At 40.5% G+C, this 19,026-nt stretch overlaps 1 protein-coding gene across 4 annotated transcripts in view; it reads left to right on the top strand.

Moving 5' to 3' along the window:
• CNTN4 (contactin 4) overlaps window positions 1-19,026 on the top strand; it is an 893,626-nt gene that overhangs the window by 724,453 nt on the left and 150,147 nt on the right. For all 4 annotated transcript variants that reach the window (XM_029051523.2, XM_029051520.2, XM_029051519.2 and 1 more), the window contains 2 exons: window positions 6,391-6,527; window positions 8,114-8,243. In XM_029051523.2, coding sequence (XP_028907356.1) covers window positions 6,391-6,527; window positions 8,114-8,243 — 267 coding nt within the window. The remainder of the gene's footprint in view (window positions 1-6,390; window positions 6,528-8,113; window positions 8,244-19,026) is intronic.

Here is a 19,026-nt window from a genome sequence, read left to right as displayed (position 1 = left end):
AGGAATGGTTAGGGTGATCTGGGGTGAAGGCGAAGAGAGAGAATAAGGAGGAGGAAAAGAGCTGATTGAATCATCAGGACCACTGAAGTTCTACTCTATGCACATGTACTCAAGTGCCCAGAACAATGCATTGGACCAATACCCAATAAAGTAGTACTATTACTCCTGTTACCAATAAATATATTAGTATGTACATACGGATCAGTAAATCAATCCATCGTATTTATTGAGTGCTTACTGTGTGCAAAGCACTGTACTAAGTACTTGGGAAGAGCACAGTAGAACAGAGTTGGTAAACATGTTTCCTGCCTATTTCATACTTCTCAAGAGGAAGAAGGAAATTGTTCAGGGAAGCAGCATGACATAGTGAAAAGAGCACGAGGCCAAGAGTCAGAGGACCTGCGTTCTAATCCTGACACCACCACTTGTCTGTTCTTTGACTTTGGACAAGTCACTTAATTGATCTTTGCCTCAGCTACCTCATCTGTAAAATGTGGATTGAGATGGTGAGCCGAATGTGTGATGGGGACTGTGTCCAACCTGATTAGCTTGTATCTACCCCAGTGCTTAGTACACTGCCTTGCATCTAGTGAGTACATAAGAGATACCATATAAAATGTTCCTACTGTATTAGGAAATTTAGCTAAAGCCTCTTAAGTTCAAAACTCAAAATTGGAGAGTTCTGAAAGCAGCCTTTACAGTCCTGGGCCTACAGGAGAGATTAACTGCCTTCTCTTTGCTGATGTAAGCTTATTGTGTAGGATGCTGGATGAAGTCCCATTCCAAAAGAATAATTTTTCTTAGTGTGAGGATAGGAGGAGAACAGAAATCCTCTCTTGGGCAAATCAACCTTCATACATCCATTCCTTCCAATAATTAATTATGATATTTGTAGGGCCCCAGATGATTTAGATGGGTTACTTTGTTAAGAAAAAAAAATATATTGTTCTGTCAGTGATAGCTAAGGTTATTTAATCCAGCTAGTGAAAAATGTTCAGCTTTTCAGTAGGCTAGGAGAGTGTGAAATTTATTTTGAATAGAATATTTCCATTCTTCTACAAATATATTTCAAGGAATATCTACCACCTGAAAGAGGGATCTTTGAACTAAGAGAACATAGTGAATGCTTCCCAGGTAACATATTTTAAACTGTAAGAAATATAGATATGGTAAAATCCTCTGATCAATAGGATATGAGAAATATAGATTTCAATAGTACAAAGATCACTGTTTCAACACTGCTTATACCCAGGGTTATGGCTATTGATTTTAAAAGACTTTTCTTATTAAATTGTATTTTCAAACAGATATATACATATACACATATACAGGCACATACATACACATCTATATATATAATCATCTTAATAATAATTGTGGTATTTGTTAAGCGCTTACTATGTGCCAGGCATCGTACTAAGCTCTGGGATAGATACAAGCTTATCAGGTTGGGCACATTCCCTGTCCCACATGAGGCTCACAGCCTTAATCCCCATTGTACACATCAAGGAGGTGTATATCTCTTTGATTCTGTTTACCTTGATGATGTTGTCTTGTTTTTGCTTTGTTCTGTTTTGCTTTGCTGTCTGTCTCCCCCGTTTACACTGTGAGCCCGTCACTGGGCAGGGATTGTCTCTATCTGTTGCCAAATTGTACATTCCAAGCGCTTAGTACAGTGCTCTGCACATAGTAAGTGCTCAATAAATACTATTGAATGAATGAATGAATAATATAGATATATACAAAGAGAGAGAGAGAGGTCTTTATTTGTGCCCTATGCAGGTGCAATTTTTACAATTGAAGAAAAATGTGATTTTCCTTATATAATAAATACTGATAAGAAGAGAAAAATTAATTCATCTGGCCCAGTATATCCGAGTTCATCAATAAATGAATAACAACAAAGAATACTAATTTCACCTTTGATGTGCTATGCAGGTGAAATGTGATCACCTGAAAATCAGTGATGCAAAAAGACATATGATATCAAAGATGCTCAACTCCAAACAATTCCATATGTAAACTCCAATTCTATGAAAGTTCTAGCTGAACTCACTTTCAAGCACACTACATACTCAAATGCTTTAGTTATCATTAAGTTTTCTCTTTAGATGAACTATAAATATAAATGTAATATTGCAGCCTTGCAAATAAGTCCATGTTTTGTTTTTCCATTGGTAAGACTTTCACCAACCTTTCTCATCTTTTCCAACAAGAACAAGTTGGTTGATCCAATTTTGGGGATTGTTAGATTTCAGCATTGATAAAATGGGACACTGGTTAATCTACACTCCCTTCCTTTAGAGGTTTGAGGCTTTTGCCTCTCAAATAGGGGGCAGTTCTGCTTCTCTCAACAAGCAGAATTGCCTAATGGATAGAGCACGAGCCTGGGAGATGGAAGGACCCGGGTTCTAATCCTGACTCCACCGCTTATCTGCCGTGTGACCTTTGGGCGAATTACTTCACTTCTCTGTGCCTCAGTTACCTCATCTGTAAAATAGGGATATGAACTGTGTCCAACCTGATTAGCTTGTATCTACCCCAGAGCTCAGTACTGAGTCTAGTACATAATAAGTGCTTAACAAATACCATTTAAAAACACAAAAAAAAATTGAACAAACGTTTCCAGGAAATGCGATAAGGCAAAGAAATAATCAATGATATTTTGGAAAGTTAATGGAATGGTTACTTGTCCTCAGCATGATTTCTTTAAGAATTAAGTTTGTTCATTTTGGTCCTTGGACCTATAAGCCAGTGCTAATTTGCATACAGAATCACTTAATATTAGAAGTGTCTTTTTTGGCAAAGGAAACAGGTTTTTCTGAAAGGCAGTGGCTTCTGCAGGTTAGTACTTACATTGTGCTTGACCTACTAAGCCTGCACTGTAACTGTCTGTGACATAAATTGCTCCAGGATAAAAAGCTTAACCAGTTCAGATGACTAGAATGGATGAACACTGTTGTTATGGTTCAGGTCTGTATCTTGGAGTTAGTGGAACAGAGATCAAAAGTAATAGCTGGCTCATCAGTGTACAGCATTGACATCGTACATTTGTCTTGGTGCGACTACATAAATTTAGACTTTAGATTCATAACTTAAGAAAAGTAGGTAGAAAGGTTCAGACTTTCTAATAGTAGGATTTTCCTCCTTGTTCAGTTAGTTGAAAAATGAAAAAAGAGAGGATTTAGAAATATGTGTTCCTTTAATACAAAAAGCAATTTACATTTAACCCTCTTTTATTTTAATAGAACACACACCCACACCAGCATCAGAAAGATTTATTTTCCCAAAAATTTCAAGTGGAAATGTGTGTATGTCAATGTTAAATGTTTGGCAGTAAACTTAAATGTGAAACAACACGTCATGTGCTATATAAAATAATGAAAACTAATGTGGAACACATTTATGTAGTTTCCCCTCTGCCTCATAAATTGCTCCAGGAGTCCTTTACTTTTAACATCACACGTTTGTTTATTTGAGAGGATTTTTTGTTTTTATTAATTGCATCTTGCATTCAATCAAATGTGTTCTTGGTCACAATTCTATACATAAAATGAAATTTCTCTCCCTCCTCTATAAGCACATGTGTATTTGTTGTCCTTAGTAGGAAATTGGTTCAAGTCATCAATGACCACTTCTGTTTTCAGAAGAGCCTTATGTTTCCTGAAGGATGAACTCAGTACTTGATGTTACACAGCCGTAACTACTGCAGTGAATACTTACAGACAACCAGGAACACATTTTTGCTAGAGAGAAATGAGCATTCAGTTCCACTAGACAAGATTCTTTTTCAGTAAAATCTTAGTAAACAATATTCACCTTCTCATATTTCAAAATTTTCTCTTGAACTTTTCATTTTTTGTTCTGTACAACAAATGAGCAGACGTGTTATAGGAAATCTACAATATTGAAAACGCTGCCTTTCTTTTAACTTTGCTTCCATTTCTTTTATTGAGCACTTACTATGTGCAGAGCACTGTACTAAGCCCTTGGGAAAGTGTGATTACAGTAGAGTTAATAGACACGTTACCTGCCCACAAGGAGCGTACAGTCTAGGGGGCAGACAGGCATTCACATAAATTACTGATAGGGGAAATGGGAGAGTATAAGGATATGTATTTAAATGCTCTGGGGCTGTGGGTGGGATTTATGTCAGTTGTTTAAGGGGTACAGATCCAAATGCAAAGGTGACCCAGAAGGGAGGGCAAATAAGGGAAATAAGGATTTAGGAAAGGACTCCTGGAGGAGATGTGATTTTAGGAGGGCATTGAAGGTGGGGGAAGTGGAGGTCTGTGAGATATGAAGCAAGAGGGTGTTCCAGGCTAGAGGGAGGATGTGGGAAAAGGGTCAGCGGTGGTCTAGATCAGGTAGCCTTTATATCATAAATTGTATTTACCCTTCCAATTTTTCCAAATTCTTTTGAGAAATTCTGTAGGGTAGTAGTGAATATTCTATAGAAATATGTGTGGCTTTTCATGTTGGCTAGATTTTCATAAACTCAGCGGGTGAGTGTAAATATTTTGTGGATTGCAGCGGAAATTAAGCCAAATGGTCAGGCAGTATCTGCCATTAGCCATAAATGCTCTCCATCTAATTCCCCAACCAGAATACTGAGTGGTGTCTGCCTTTTGAGCCTTGTTAGGATGAGCAGCAGGAACACACAAAGCGCTGACAGGTTTAGGAATGTTTTAAGCGCAGTGATTGTAAGCTTCCATTCAAGTTAACATTTGTTTATGTTATTCCATTTTTTTGAAAGCTTGCCCTTTCAACCTTCTCTCTCTTATTTGCACTACATGCCAATCTGAAAGGGATTTATGCAACTGTGTTTTGTTTTGTGCAAAATATGAAATTGGTTTATCTGTTTATAGAAGGAACATGATGAAAGTAACATTATTCAGGGGCCTGGAGACCTCTACTGGCAGCATCAATTGTTAAATTCTTTGAAGACATGTTTAACATTGGAAAAATAAGATTTCTGATCTCCATGCCAAAGTTAGTATTTTCCCTTTAAATTGGGTTGAGTTTTGAACGACACTAAAGAAGCTGAAACTGAGTAGAGCGAATGCCTACTCTAGAGTTCATTAAACAATCTTCAAACTAAATTCAGAATACTCTTCTTATAAAACAGAGTTGGGGAGAGTGAGCCCCCTCCCTGCATTATAGCTTGGATGTGGTTTGAAAGAAAAAAGATCTGGGGGACCCATACCACCCACCTGGGCACCCCAGCACTCTCACCAACCCACTTGGGATCCGTGGGTGGCAGAGCAATCTGTCGACGCATCAGAAGAAGTGGTGGAAAGAGTAACGGAAAGGTGACCGGGTCAGTGACAGAGGTCCCAGATCACTGCACACCTAGAAGTAAATTGACAGTACAGTGTCCACTGGTCTGTGACACTCCTATGATTGACTTCCAGTTTACCTTCCACCCAAGGTCCTCCCACTCTTAGAGATGGGAATGCCTCGTGTTCAACCAGATGCTGCAGTACAGCTGGTGGGTGGGATTATTGAAGCAGTCCCCTCTCCTGGGTCCTTCTATTTGATTAACAGTCAGTCGATTGATCAGTCAATCAATAGTATTTATTGAGCACTTACTGTGTTCAGAGCACTGTATTAAGTGCTTGGGAAAGTACAATACAAAAGAGTTGAGAGACACGTTTCCTCCCCAAAATGAGCGTACAGTCCAGAGGGGGAGACAGACGTTAATATGGATAAATAAGTTCTGGATCTGTTTCTGAGCATTGTGGGGCTGAGGGTGGGGTGAATATCAAGTGACTTTCAAAGAGTGTCGAGTCAGAGGACTAATGTATGAACAATTCACAGTTCACCAAAATGGTGCTCATCATAATCTGATTCCTATTCCAGAATTCCTCGAATTGAATGACAGAAACAGGTGCACAAATACAAGTGTTATTTCTAACCCTTAAAACATTTCTTAAAAGCTATCTTCAAATACATGAAGTTGTTTTTAAGAAAGATAGAACTGGCTCTTCTCCATTTCCAGTACAGACAAAAGATGAAAATGGGCTTAAATTGTAGTAGGAGAGATATAAGATAGATAACATAGAAGAGTTTCTTGAATTTAAAAGCTGTAAAATACTCAAGTGGAGTACTATCATAGATTGGTAAATCTTCATTGAAAATATTTTTAAGGAATAGGATAGATCCTATTTTATACTGCAATCCTCCCTGAAGATCGAGAAAGTAAATGCCTATTATAGAGGTCATTAAATATAAACATAAAGTCCCTTCTATCCCCATGATTCTATATAAGAAGACTTTTTTCAGCAGGGTTGTCTCATGTAGTGGGCTGACTCCGATGCACTCACTTTAGAAACTTTAGCCTGTAATTGGAACAAACCTGGATTTCTTTTACTTTTTGAACTACTGTAGCTCAGCCGAACTGGATTCAAAAAATAACTGATACTCATGTGGCCATTGAAGAAACCCTTTCCTGGGAGTGCAAAGCGAGTGGGAGGCCCAAACCTACATACACCTGGCTAAAAAATGGCAAACCGCTGGTCTCTCAGGTAAGAACAGCGATGATGTGCGTGTGATGGCTAGATTTACTACTGCCTTTCTTCTCTGTGAGCAGGAAATTAGTAGCAGTTTATGTTCAAGGTTTCGTCAGACACGACCGATATCATGTACGTATAAGGTGAAATAGAATCTTATTAATAAATAAAAAGCTTACAAGGAGTCAATTCCATAACCCTCATTTGGAGAAACATGTTCTGTATTCAAGACTGTCAGTGAAGTCTGCAGAATTAATCCTTAGGAATCTTCAAGAGAGTTCAATAAAGAAAAGAAGGCAAAGAATGACTGGGATTTTTTTCCACTTGACTCTAATAGTTTGCCAAGAAATGAGTAATTGATGTGATAACATTTAGAATGGAGATCTAATTTTAAGGAAGCCCCTTAAAAAAAATCAGAATGTAGGATAGGCCTCAGGGAGAAAAACAATTGTCCCCAATTTAATTTTCCAGCTTATTGTTTTCAAACCACACTTCAAATGTTAACTGAAATTTGACATTTCCTCGGGTCCCAAAGAGTGATCCAATTGCTCATGCTTGAATTTCATCCTGCGCAAGCCACCCAAAGAGGCATCTGCTCTGAGCTATGGCATGAAGAACTGCCTTCAGATTAATGAGTATGGTTTTGCCCTCCCTGTCACACAGACTTCTTCCTCTCACTAGAGAGAATCCTTTTAGTCCCATGATCCTCTCAATTATAAAGCCAAATGAAAACAAATTGCTAGAATGTAGGTATCAAGGTAACTGGCATTTTTCTCCTTTCACTTAATGTGAGAGAACATGGCTGCCCAGATTTGATCAAAACCTAATAAAGTGTCCTCCCACACTAAATTGCCACCCTGCAGCAAGTAAAAAGCCAATATCCCTTTATATTATTTATTTTTTGAAAATGGCGGCTCTCCTGAGGAAGGAAGAAACATTTTTTCTATACTTATTAAAATTGATAACATGAGTTCCTTATCCTCAGGCTGACAAACGAGAACAGAGCCTCTTGTTCCACACACTAATTTTACTTGTTTCATGTTGGCCACTAGCAGATGGTTTTGAACTTAAATCATGTTAGTGGCAGAAATAAAGTAAGGGACCATTAAATTATTAACATCCACATTTTTTGGTAAACCTTAGATGATATTAAATGTTTCTCTCTGCACCATCTGAGATGATTACATTCTTATTAACCTTCAGAATAGTACCTTCTAATCATTCTAGTATTTTAAATGCTCTAAACGTTGTACAGGGTGCATTTTTTCTGTGCAAGTGCTGAGCCTGAGAATAGAAATGGATTTTAAATTTCAAGTTCATGATCTTGGAGGGGATATTAATCTGAGCGGCTTAGGTATTAAATCAATGAGAACTCAAGAGAGTACTACAATTTAAATTCCATTTACCAGCTGAAGTACTGGTTGTTCCATTTAGCATCCGACTTGACACAAATTTTAGCTGACAGACAAATAGATCATGCCATGTAAATTGCTTGTATGACTGCTAGTTTGTTTCCATTTGGTCCCCTCGGTATAAAATATTTCAAATTGTTCTTACGTATATGTTTTAAAGGGTTTTTATTTTGGTTGTTGTTTTTACAGGACAGAATTCAGGTAGAGCATGGAACACTTAACATAACATTAGTGAGCCTCTCTGACGCAGGAATGTATCAGTGTATAGCAGAAAACAAGCATGGAGTTATTCTTGCCAGTGCTGAGCTAAGTGTTATTGGTGAGTCTCTTTCTTTAAACTGAAAACCTTCTCTAAACAAACACACGGTTTGCCAAGCTTAAGTGTTCAAGCCAAAAAAAAAGGTGTAAAAAAAATTCTGCCAACAGAAGATGGTTTTTAGGACATGTAATATAAAATAGCAGCAAGGTAAACAGAGCATTTTCTAAATGATTCCCTGATGGCTGCTCTGAGTAACACAGATTACTTTATTGCTCATTTTTATATCTAAATAGACCACACTCTACAAAATGTTGGTCCAAAACTATTTGAGTGTATTGCCGTAGCTTTGGCTTTAGGATAACTTTAGCTTGAAGTGAAATTGTGTGGAAGAGATGACGTTGTGAAATAGACTCAACTGTAAAATACGTGGCCTTCTTGAATATCAGCCCAGCATGTGCTACTTGTTCCATAATTATCCAGGGTTTCCAATTAACTGGTAGATTCAGGAAGTGATGCCTTTTATAGGAATGTTAAAGACTGCAGGGACAATTCACCTCCATGAAATAGATGTGTTCCAGGTGTTTCTTTGCTTTTTATGGTATTTGTTAAGTGCTTACTATGTGTCAAGCACTTTTCTAAGCTCTGGGGTAGATATAGGTTTATCAAGTTGAACACAGTCCCTGTCCCATATCGGGCTCACATTCTAGGTCAAAGGGAGATGGATTAAATCCCCATTTTACAGTTGAGGAAACTGAGGCCCCGAGAAGTGAAGTGATTTGCCCAAGGTCACACAGCAAGCATTTGGCAGAGCCAGGATTAGAACTCAGGTCCTCGAACTCCCAGACCCATACTCTTTCCACTAGGCCACATTTGTTCTGATTTCCTGGGATAGGCTTTGGAAGTGCAGTGCCCTTAGCTTCCCCAATTTGCAGGAGGAGAAGAGGAAGAACTGTCCAAATTCTCACTGCTCATTCAGTCAAGGCCTCCCACTAGGACTACAACAAGGCCAGTCAAGGTTACTGCAAGACCAGGAAGGGAATCTCAGACCTCATATTGATTTAATTTAGATCCCTTCGTGATGCCCAAAATGTGGAGGCGGTGACATTCCTATTCACCCTCACAATACTGGCCCAGTTTGATGCCTACCTGTTGCTGATGTAATTTTTGTACCCCAGAAATGGCCCCAGAATCCATAGGGATAATGGGGTGTGATGGCCCCCACAGATTTTTGAATTGGACTCATGGTCTCGCTCATTCCAGCTTTCTGACAAGATATGACAGTTTCCAACTGTGGATGACAAGACCAAAATGGTGACTTTCTTGCCTGTTATCTCTTTAAAGCCTGCCCCTTCCCAGATCCCACCCATCTTAAAATATCTGACCCTTCACCCCCACATTCAAAACGGTTGATTTTGGGATCCAAATATGCCTGTTGTGGGCAGGGAATGTCTCTCTTATATTGTGTTGGACCCTCCTAAGTGCTTAGTACAGTGCCCTGCACACAGTAAGCACTCAGTAAATATGATTGATAGATCTGAGAAATGAGAAAGAGGGTTGAGGGGAAAATTTCCTCAATGATATTGGGTAGAGGAATGGGTGTTAGAATGTCTAAACAAGCATGTCTAAACAAGAATGTTTAGAATGTCTAAACAAGCCTGGTTGGCGTTAGAACCTTCTCCGCTAATTGTATTGTGCTAGATTGTAAGCTTCTTGAAGGCAGGGAGCATGTCCTCTTATTCTGTTATACTCCCCCCAAACATGTAATACAATGCTCTGCATAGTTAGTGCTCAATAAATGCAATTGATTTCTGAGCCCAGGAGCTTCAATATTAACTGTTGATCATTTTTTGAACACTCACTCCAAGCTTAACATGTCCAAATGAACAGAGAACCCTTATTCTAATGGTATTTGTTATGGGCTCACTATAAGCTATGTATTAAGTGTGCTGGGGTAGATACAAGACAATCAGGATCAACACAGTCCATGTCCCACATGGGGCTCCCTACTTTAATCCCCATTTTACAGTTGAGGAAATTGAGGCACAGAAAAGTTAAGCAGTTTGCCCCAAGGTCAAACAGGAGCCAAGTGGCAGAGCCAAGAGTATAACCTAGGTCCTCTAACTCCCAGGCCTGTACTCTTTAATAATAATGATAATAAAGATGATGGTATTTGTTAAGTGCTTACTATGTGCCAACCACTGTTCTAAGCCCTAAGGTAAATACAAAGTAATCGGGTTATTCATTCATTCATTCATTCATTCAATAGTATTTATTGAGCGCTTACTATGTGCAGAGCACTGTACTAAGCGCTTGGAATGAACAAGTCGGCAACAGATAGAGACAGTCCCTGCCGTTTGACGGGCTTACAGTCTAATCGGGGGAGACAGACAGACAAGAACAATGGCAATAAATAGAGTCAAGGGGAAGAACATCTCGTAAAAACAATGGCAACTAAATAGAATCAAGGCGATGTACATTTCATTAACAAAATAAATAGTCCCACAACAAAATGTTGTCCCACATGGGACTCACAGTCTTAATCCCCATTTTCAGATGAGGTAACTGAAGCACAGAGAAGTGAAGTGACTTGCCCAAAGTCACACAGCTAACAAGTGGCGGAGCCGGGACTAAACCCATGACCTCTGACTCCCAAGCCCATGCTCTTTCCACTGAGCCACGCTGCTTCTCAATATTCTCTCAGAGCAAAATGCCCTGCCCTTCACCTCTACAACTCTCACCAGAAGTTAATATATCCTCTTAAGAACAACAATCAAGGCCATGCCTACAAAGCAGTATGGGGAAAATTCTGTGGAGTGGAATCAGCAACTCCAATCTAAATCACAGGCAAGAATTGTCTTGCCAGACAAGAATCTACTTTCAAATGGGGGGATCCTTACTATGCAAGAGGACTTTTCTGTGATGCAGATATATTTGTGGAGATCCCATTCCCACCCAAATGTAGAAAAGAGTGTAACAGAGTGGGAAGTGTGGCCTGAAGGATCTTGCCCACATATGTTTCAAACTTTCTGGCAATCTCCCCAGATTGTTTTTCCTCTGAATGAGCTAGAAACAAGTTAATTTTAATTAATTGTTAAATTCTCCAGAGATTTTCTGCAGAGAAACAAAACTTCCTGTGTCGTTTTTTTGCAGTACAACACCAGCAGATTTAACCAAACATTCCAGATTTGCAGTGTCCTTTTCTCGCTCACTCCTCCCACAAAATTCAAATTAAACGATCTAAAGTGAATCAGAAGACAATGTATCATATGAAAGTGGATTAAATCTCGGGCTAATTTCACAGTGGGAAAGAGAAACTGATTTCTTTTCCTATGAAAAAACCAGAGTATCACTGTATTTGTGAACAAGTTCGGATAGATGGATTTGTAAAAGTATCTTAAATGTTGTTTTTTGGTCACTGTAAACTCTTCCTCCTCCCATTACAAAGAAAGGGGTTAATAGCAGATCCCATGGGTAAAATGTGGAACTTATGCTTATCTTTGGAACAAAGAAAAAGATTTGAATGATAATTTGATATTCATGTTGAAAAAGTGACACTGGTTCCAGATATTACACACCTGGATTTTTCAGAGTCGAAAAGGAAATTTTCTAATCCCACTACATTCCCAATGTCATGAATAAGATAGTGGTAGGAAGCATGAATTTAATAGCCTTTTACCTTGGTCTTGTTTTATGTGTTCATCTGGATATTTAATGTGTATGTAACATATCTATGTTTAATGGATTCAAACTGCCTGCTCTTAAATAATTAACTGGAGGGCACTGTGACTGAACAGATTGGCCACTGAGATACAGATTCCTTCACTACTATGTAAGAGCTTTAGCTCAGCCTTAGTCATTAGTACAGTGACTGGAAATAGGTGACTTTTATTGAGGCAATTGACCCATATAGAGCATGGGCCTGGGAGTCAGAAGGTCATGGGTTCTAATCCTGGCTCTGCCGCATGTCTGCTGTGTGACCTTGGGCAGGTTATTTCACTTCTCTGTGCTTTGGTGACCTCATTTGTAAATTGGGGATTTAGACTGAGAGCCCAAGGTGGGACAGGGACTGTGTCCAACCCAATTTGCTTGTATCCACCCCAGCACCTAGTACAGTGGCCTGGCACATAGTAAGTGCTTAATAAATACCATAATAATTTATTAGTAGTAATAGTATAGGAATTGAGTATTTATTAGTTCTGCAGGATAGTTGTTGAGCCCGGCAAATGCTCAGGTTTGATTACCCTAGTTGACATTCTTATGGGAAGTTTTATCTGGACGCCCGTGAGTGGATTGCACTCACATCATCTCACAAAGATAGTCATACACCCGCTGGATAGATGAGTAACTCCGGCCCAGTCATGGTCTCCAGCAGGAATAGGCCTAGACATGTTAACACCTGTACTTTTCTCACCCCACAATGCTGAGGGTGGACTGCTTTAGCAAATGGTCACTTGCTCCTCTCCATCAGACTTGTGTCCCTTCCTTTGAGCATATTGCCTTCCCCCAGGACTGATCTTCACACTCAGCTCCCCAACTGAGCAACAGAAGGGCTGATAGGAGGAGGAGGGGAGAATGTATCCCTGATACCCCCACAATTCTCCCCGAGCACCCCTCCCATCCCAGCAAATGACAAGGGAAAGGCCTTCCCATTAGCAGGTTGGCAGTGGTGGTCCAGTGGAAAGACCATGGCTTTGGAAATCGGGAGAGCTGAATTCAGTCCCAGCTCTTCATGCAGGTGTGTGCCTGCTAGAGTTATGCCATCAGTAGATAACGTTTTTGACAAGAACCCCTAAGGATGGTCTGCAAAGTTTTTTTTGTTTTTTTTTTATGGTATTTGTTTAGTGCTTACTATGTGCCAGGCTCTGTACTAAGCCCGGGGATAGATCCAAACTAATCATGTTGGACCCAGTCCCTATCCCACATGGAGCTCAGAGTCTTCATCCCCATTTTACAAATGAGGAAACTGAGGCACAAAGACATGAAGTGACTTGCCCAGGGTCACGCAGCAGACAAGTGGTGAAGATGGGATTAGAACCCATGACCTTCTGACTCCCGGGTCTGTGCTCCATCCACTTGACCCTGCTGCAAGGTGGTCAGGCCCAGGAGGAATACTAAAAAAATAGCTGGTGGACCATGAAGACCGTGGAGCTACCATAGAGCTGGGGTTATGGCATGGCATTGGCGTCATGCTATAGTCACTTTACTTTTTTAATGGTATCTGTTAAGCGCTTACTCTGTGCCAGGCACTGTTCTAAGACCTGGGGTAGATACAAGGTAATCAGGTTGGACACAGTCTATGTCCCACATGGGGTCACAGTCTTAATCCCCATTTTATAGATGAGGCCCAGAGAAGTGAAGTGACTTGCCCGAGGTCACACAGCAGACAAGTGGTGGAGCCAGGATTAGAACCCAGGTCATTTAGCCATTAATGGGCTCTGCATGCAAAACTCTTTGTGTGCACCTCATGTTGATGGTGATGATAATAATAATCATTCATTCAACCATATTTATTGAGTGCTTACTCTGTGCAGAGCACCGTACTAAGCAATAATAATAATAATGTGGTATTTGTTAAGCACTATGTGCCAGGCACTGTATTAAGCGCTGGGGTGGATATAAGCAAATTGGGTTGGACACAGTCCCTGTCCCCCAAGGGCTCACAGTCTCCATCCCCATTTTCCAAATGAGGTAGCTGAGGGTCAGAGAAGTGAAGTGACTTGCCCAAGGTCACAGAGCAGAAAAGAGAGCTGGGATTAGAACCCAGGTCCTTCTGACCCCCAGGCCCATGCTCTATCCACTAGGCCATGCTGCTTTGCCCCTGGCTGTCTGCTTGCTCATTACAGTCCTTGTCCCAGCAGGAGAATGATGGACGGGATGAGAAAGTGTGAGTGGTACTGCACAAGCTACCACTCTAATCACTTCCTTGCACAGGTTCTCAGTTCTCAAGTGTCAGGACTGAGACTTGTCTGTTGCTATCAGACAAAGATTCCAAACAACCTCCAGGCTATGACAGGAGCCTAGGCTAGTGTGGTTGTTTGGATGGAGTTTCAGGGGTGCATCCTGGAAAGGCTATGGAGGAAGAACCAACAGGATTTGGTGAAAGACTGAATATGGGGATTTTATCAAAGGGAAGAGTCATGGGAGGCAGTATGGCCTAATGAATAGAGCATGGGCCTGGGAGTCAGAAGGACCTGGGCTCTCATCTCAGCTCTGTCACTTGTCTGCTGGGTGACCTTTGGCAAGTTACTTCACTTCTCTGTGCTTCAATTACCTCATCTGTAAAATGGGGATGAAGACTGTGGGCCCCAAGGACAGGGACTGTGTCCAACCAGATGAACTTGTATCTATCCCAGCACTTCGAACAGTCCTGACACATAGTAAGCATTTAATATATACCATTATTATTATTATTGCTAATAATAATAATATTACCAGGAGTACAAACAGACTTGAGAAAGAGAGAGGATGGTGGTATTGTTAAATTTGATGGGAAAGTTAGGTGGTGACGATGATTTGGGAGGGAAGATGTGAGATTTTCTGTTGGTCATATTTAAGCTTGAGGTTCCAACACGGCATCTGTGAGAAATGTCCTGGAGACAGGAGGAAATGGGAGATTGCAGAGAAGGAAAGAGTTCAAGGGTAGGGAGGTAAATTTGAGAGTCACCCACCCACATGAGAAGTGGGTAATTAAATTCAGGACATCACATGAGCTTCCCAAGGGAGCGAGTGAGTGTAAATAGACGAAGGGGATCCCGAATAAAGTGGAGGTGTATGTGGAGTGAACAGTTTGCATGGAGGGAGAGCATGGGAGAGAAGACAGGTTAGGAGGCTGTTGTTGGAGAGTGATAATTCAGAGCTGTCGAGGTTAGAAATGGTAAAGTGACTAATGATGAGACCCAGCATGTTATTATTATTATTAAGATATTTGTTAAGTGCTTACTATGTGTCAAGCACTGTTCTATGTGCTGGGTAGATTTGACTTAAGTTGGACAAAGACCCTCTCCAACTTAATGGGGCTCACAGTGTAAGTAGGAGGGAGAACAGGTATTGAATCCTCATATTACAGTTGAGGAAACGGAGGGATAGAGAAGTGAAGTAACTTGCCCAAGGTCACATAAAAAGCAATTGGCAGACCCAGGATTAGATCCCAGACCTCTGACTCCCAGACCTGTGTTTTTTACACTAGGCCATACTGCTTAGAAAACTAAGCTTAACAATATCAATCATGTAAGGAGGATTCTTCAGAGCACAGACGGGTGCACATTGGCTAGTGTGTCCAAGATCAAGGAGACCCTTCAATGGAAAAATACTTTACTTAAGATTTAGATTCATCAATCAATCAATTATATTTATTGAGGGCTTACTGTGGGCAGCTACATGGATTTCTTCTCCACAATGTGTAATAATTATAGTATTTGTTGAGTGCTTACTATGTGTCAAGCACTCTTCTAAGCTCTGAGGAAGATGCAAGTTAATCAGGTGGTTCCAAATGGGGTTCACAGTCTTCATCCCCATTTTACAGATGAGGTAAATGAGGCACAGAGAAGTTAAGTGGCTTGCCCAAGGTCACAGAGCAGACAAGTGGCGGAGCCGGGATTAGAACCCACATCCTCTGACTCCCAAGCCCGTGCTCTTTCCACTAAGCCACACTGCTTCTCTATTGACATTTGCCATAAATGGGGACCAGTAAGATTTATTTGCTGCCCCCAGATTCTGGGCTGGCCTCCTCTGAGCTCCACTAGGTGTTAACTTGGACTTTACTAGGTGTAATATCTGGGTTTCAGGGTCAGCACACCTGCTTTCCCTCAGATACATAAATCCTACATTCTCAGCAGCCTAAGAAACACAAAGCTGAGCAGGTCCAGAATGGACAGACTTAATCAAGGGTTTGCACTGAGTGCTTACTGTGTGCAGAGCACTGTACTAAGCTCTTGGGAAAGAGTTGATAAACATGATCCCTGCCCACAAGAAGTGTACAATCTATGGGGGGGGGGGGGGGCGGGGAGACAGGCTTTAAAATAAATTATGGATAGGGGAAATAGTAGAATATAAGGATATTTACATAAACACTATGGGGCTGGAGTTAGGCTCAAAGTGCTAAAGGGGTTCACTGCCAATTTTATGGTCAACACGGAGAGAAGAGCGTTTGGGGAAATAAGGGCTTAGGGAAATCTCTTAAAGGAGATGTGCTTTTCAGAGGGTTTTCAAATGGGGAGAGTGGTGGACTGTCGTATATGAAGGGGAGGGAGCCCCAAGCCAGAGGGAGGATGTGGGCAAGGGGTCGACAGCAAGATAGATGAGATCAAGTTACAGAGAATAGGTTGGCGTTAGAGGAAAAGAATGTGGAGGTTGGGTTGTAGTAGGAGATCAGCAAGGTAAAGTAGGAGAATGGCGAGGTGTTCCTGCTTAATGCAGTGGTGGATGAGCGAACCACTGAGGAGTGGGGATATATGGACCGAGTGGTATTTCAGACATATGATCCAGGCAGCTGAGTGAAGTATGGACTGGAGAGAGGAGAGACTGGATGCAGAAGGAGGTCAGTGAGGAGGCTGATGCAGAAGTCAACATTGAATATAAAATTTGATTTCCAAGATACAATTCATAAAACAGCTATTTAATCCATCCTTTCTGGTTTTAAAATTTGAACCAAGAGAGGAAAAGGAACTTTTCACCAAAAGAGAACTAATAGAGCAATATCAATCACACAAGGAGGAGTCCACAGAACGCACACTGCATGACTAACATTCCAAATCTGGACTTTCACACAGTCAATTTAAGTTACAGTAGGAAGGTTTTGTTTTATCCCAGCAGAAAGAAGTTTCATTTTCATAAATTCTGTTGCGTGTAAAAGAAAATGAGCCTGACACAAAGGGGGTTCTCTTAGCATACATAACATTGCAAACACTGTGTATAATCCCTTATTTATAGGGTGCAGTGAGTAGCAGATCAATCACCACAAAGTTAAATAGCTTTAATCACAGTCCTAATATATGTCATTTTTATTCTGCATTTACTGTGCAGTGTATCAGAGTCTGTAAAGCCCTGCAATTAGTCCTTGCTAAAAATAACATAAATCCATGTGGGTGTGGGGCCCTGTACCCATATATGGCCAAATTCAAAGCTAATTCAGGGGTGGTTCAGTTTACAATTTAGTTGTCTGTACGGGAGCCAACAAATGCCTTAGGTTAGAATAGAGTACAGCAGCATCTCATTAGTATAGAAAAATCTTTCAACAAATACACTGTGGGTTAATTTTTATCCCGTTTCATCAAAGTTTGCATGAATGACCAACCTGCTTTTATGTTCAACACCAAATCTGTGTAGTGTGTCCACTTGCTGAGAGGAGAGATGGTAATATTGGGTCTCAGCATTATTTCACAAAAATATTGTCAGGAGAAATGATATAGTAGGGCCCTCTTCTCCCCTGATCATTCAGGTGATCCTTCTTCTTTTAGGCCACCCTGACCTGTCATTCATCATGATATAAATCTACTAAGTGTACTGCTTTTCTCCATTCGAAGTTCTGTAGCATCAAAATTAGGAGAGCTTTGCAAGAGTATTATAGATGGTAGATGGTAAAACTTTGGCAAGTTTTAATTCATGAAAACAGTCCAAATAAACCTGCTGGATTCCATTTCAAAGTATAAGAAGTTCCTTCCTTGGAGAGTGAACTAAGTGGGGAAATGGAGGAAGTGGAAGGGAAGGCTCTTTATGTATTTCTGCATTAGGGCAGTCCCCAGAGTCAAAAGAAAGGTGGATAGGGAAAAGGTGAGGGCAGGGGAGATAAGAAGTCTTAAAGTGCTGTCTATCATTGTGCTGATGTGCTGATTCCAGGGTACTTCAGGGGGGCCAGGAGGCAAGAATGGTGAACTAATCCTGTCTGCAGAGCACAATGGTCCTACACATCTCCTCTATCCATTATTTTAGGACAAGTAACAGTGATGTTTTTCATTTGACTTCCTATGGAAAGAAAAGACAGATTTAAAGTCACTGAAGTATGATGAATATGCTACTTCAGGCATATTGTCAAAATTAATTTTTGAATAATCAAGAATGATCAAGAATCACCAAGAATAGAAAAGTATCATAAAAAGGCATTAACAAAATCAGCTGCCAACAGGTCCAAATGTTTTTTGTTAGGCCTTGAGTTAGGGAAGAAGTTAAGGTTTGAGGTTGTGGTGTGAAGTTAAAGGTTAGGGTTGGAGCTATAGTTTGGGGATAGTGGTTTTAAGCAACTATTGGCAAGTTATTTATTTTATGTTTGGATGTGCCATTTGTGGTCAATGTTTCATTTTTGACCATTTGTCATGATAGAAATGAATTGTTTACAAACCCTAATACAACAAATGGACTCCATGCTCTAAAATCTAGTGGTGTTAGTTTTCAATCAATCGATGGTATTCACTGAGCATTTATTATGTGCGAAGTACTGGATGAAATGTTTGGGAGAAAAAAATAGGGTTGACCAGCCCGGAAGTCAGAAGGTCATGAGTTCTAATCCCAGCTCCGCCACTTGTCTGCTGTGCCACCTTGGGCAAATCACTTCACTTCTCTAAGCCTCAGTTACCTCATCTGTAAAATGGGGATTGAGACTGTGAGCCCCACATGGGACAGGGACTATGTCCAACCCTATTTGCTTGTCTCAGCCCCAGCACTGAGTACAGTGCGTGGCACATAGTAAGTGCTAAATAAATACCATAATAATAATTATTACTACATATAATCCCTGCCCTCAAGGAGATAATTTATCCCATTTATGAATCTGCCTAATGTTCAGTGGCAGTAATAATAATATTTATTAGGTGCTTACTGGGTGCAGAGCACTGTACTAAACGTTGGGAGA

The sequence above is a fragment of the Ornithorhynchus anatinus genome, chromosome X1 (genome assembly GCF_004115215.2).
Source record: "Ornithorhynchus anatinus isolate Pmale09 chromosome X1, mOrnAna1.pri.v4, whole genome shotgun sequence".
NCBI classification, from domain to species: Eukaryota; Metazoa; Chordata; class Mammalia; order Monotremata; family Ornithorhynchidae; genus Ornithorhynchus; species Ornithorhynchus anatinus.
This window is presented reverse-complemented; position numbering and strand designations above follow the sequence as displayed.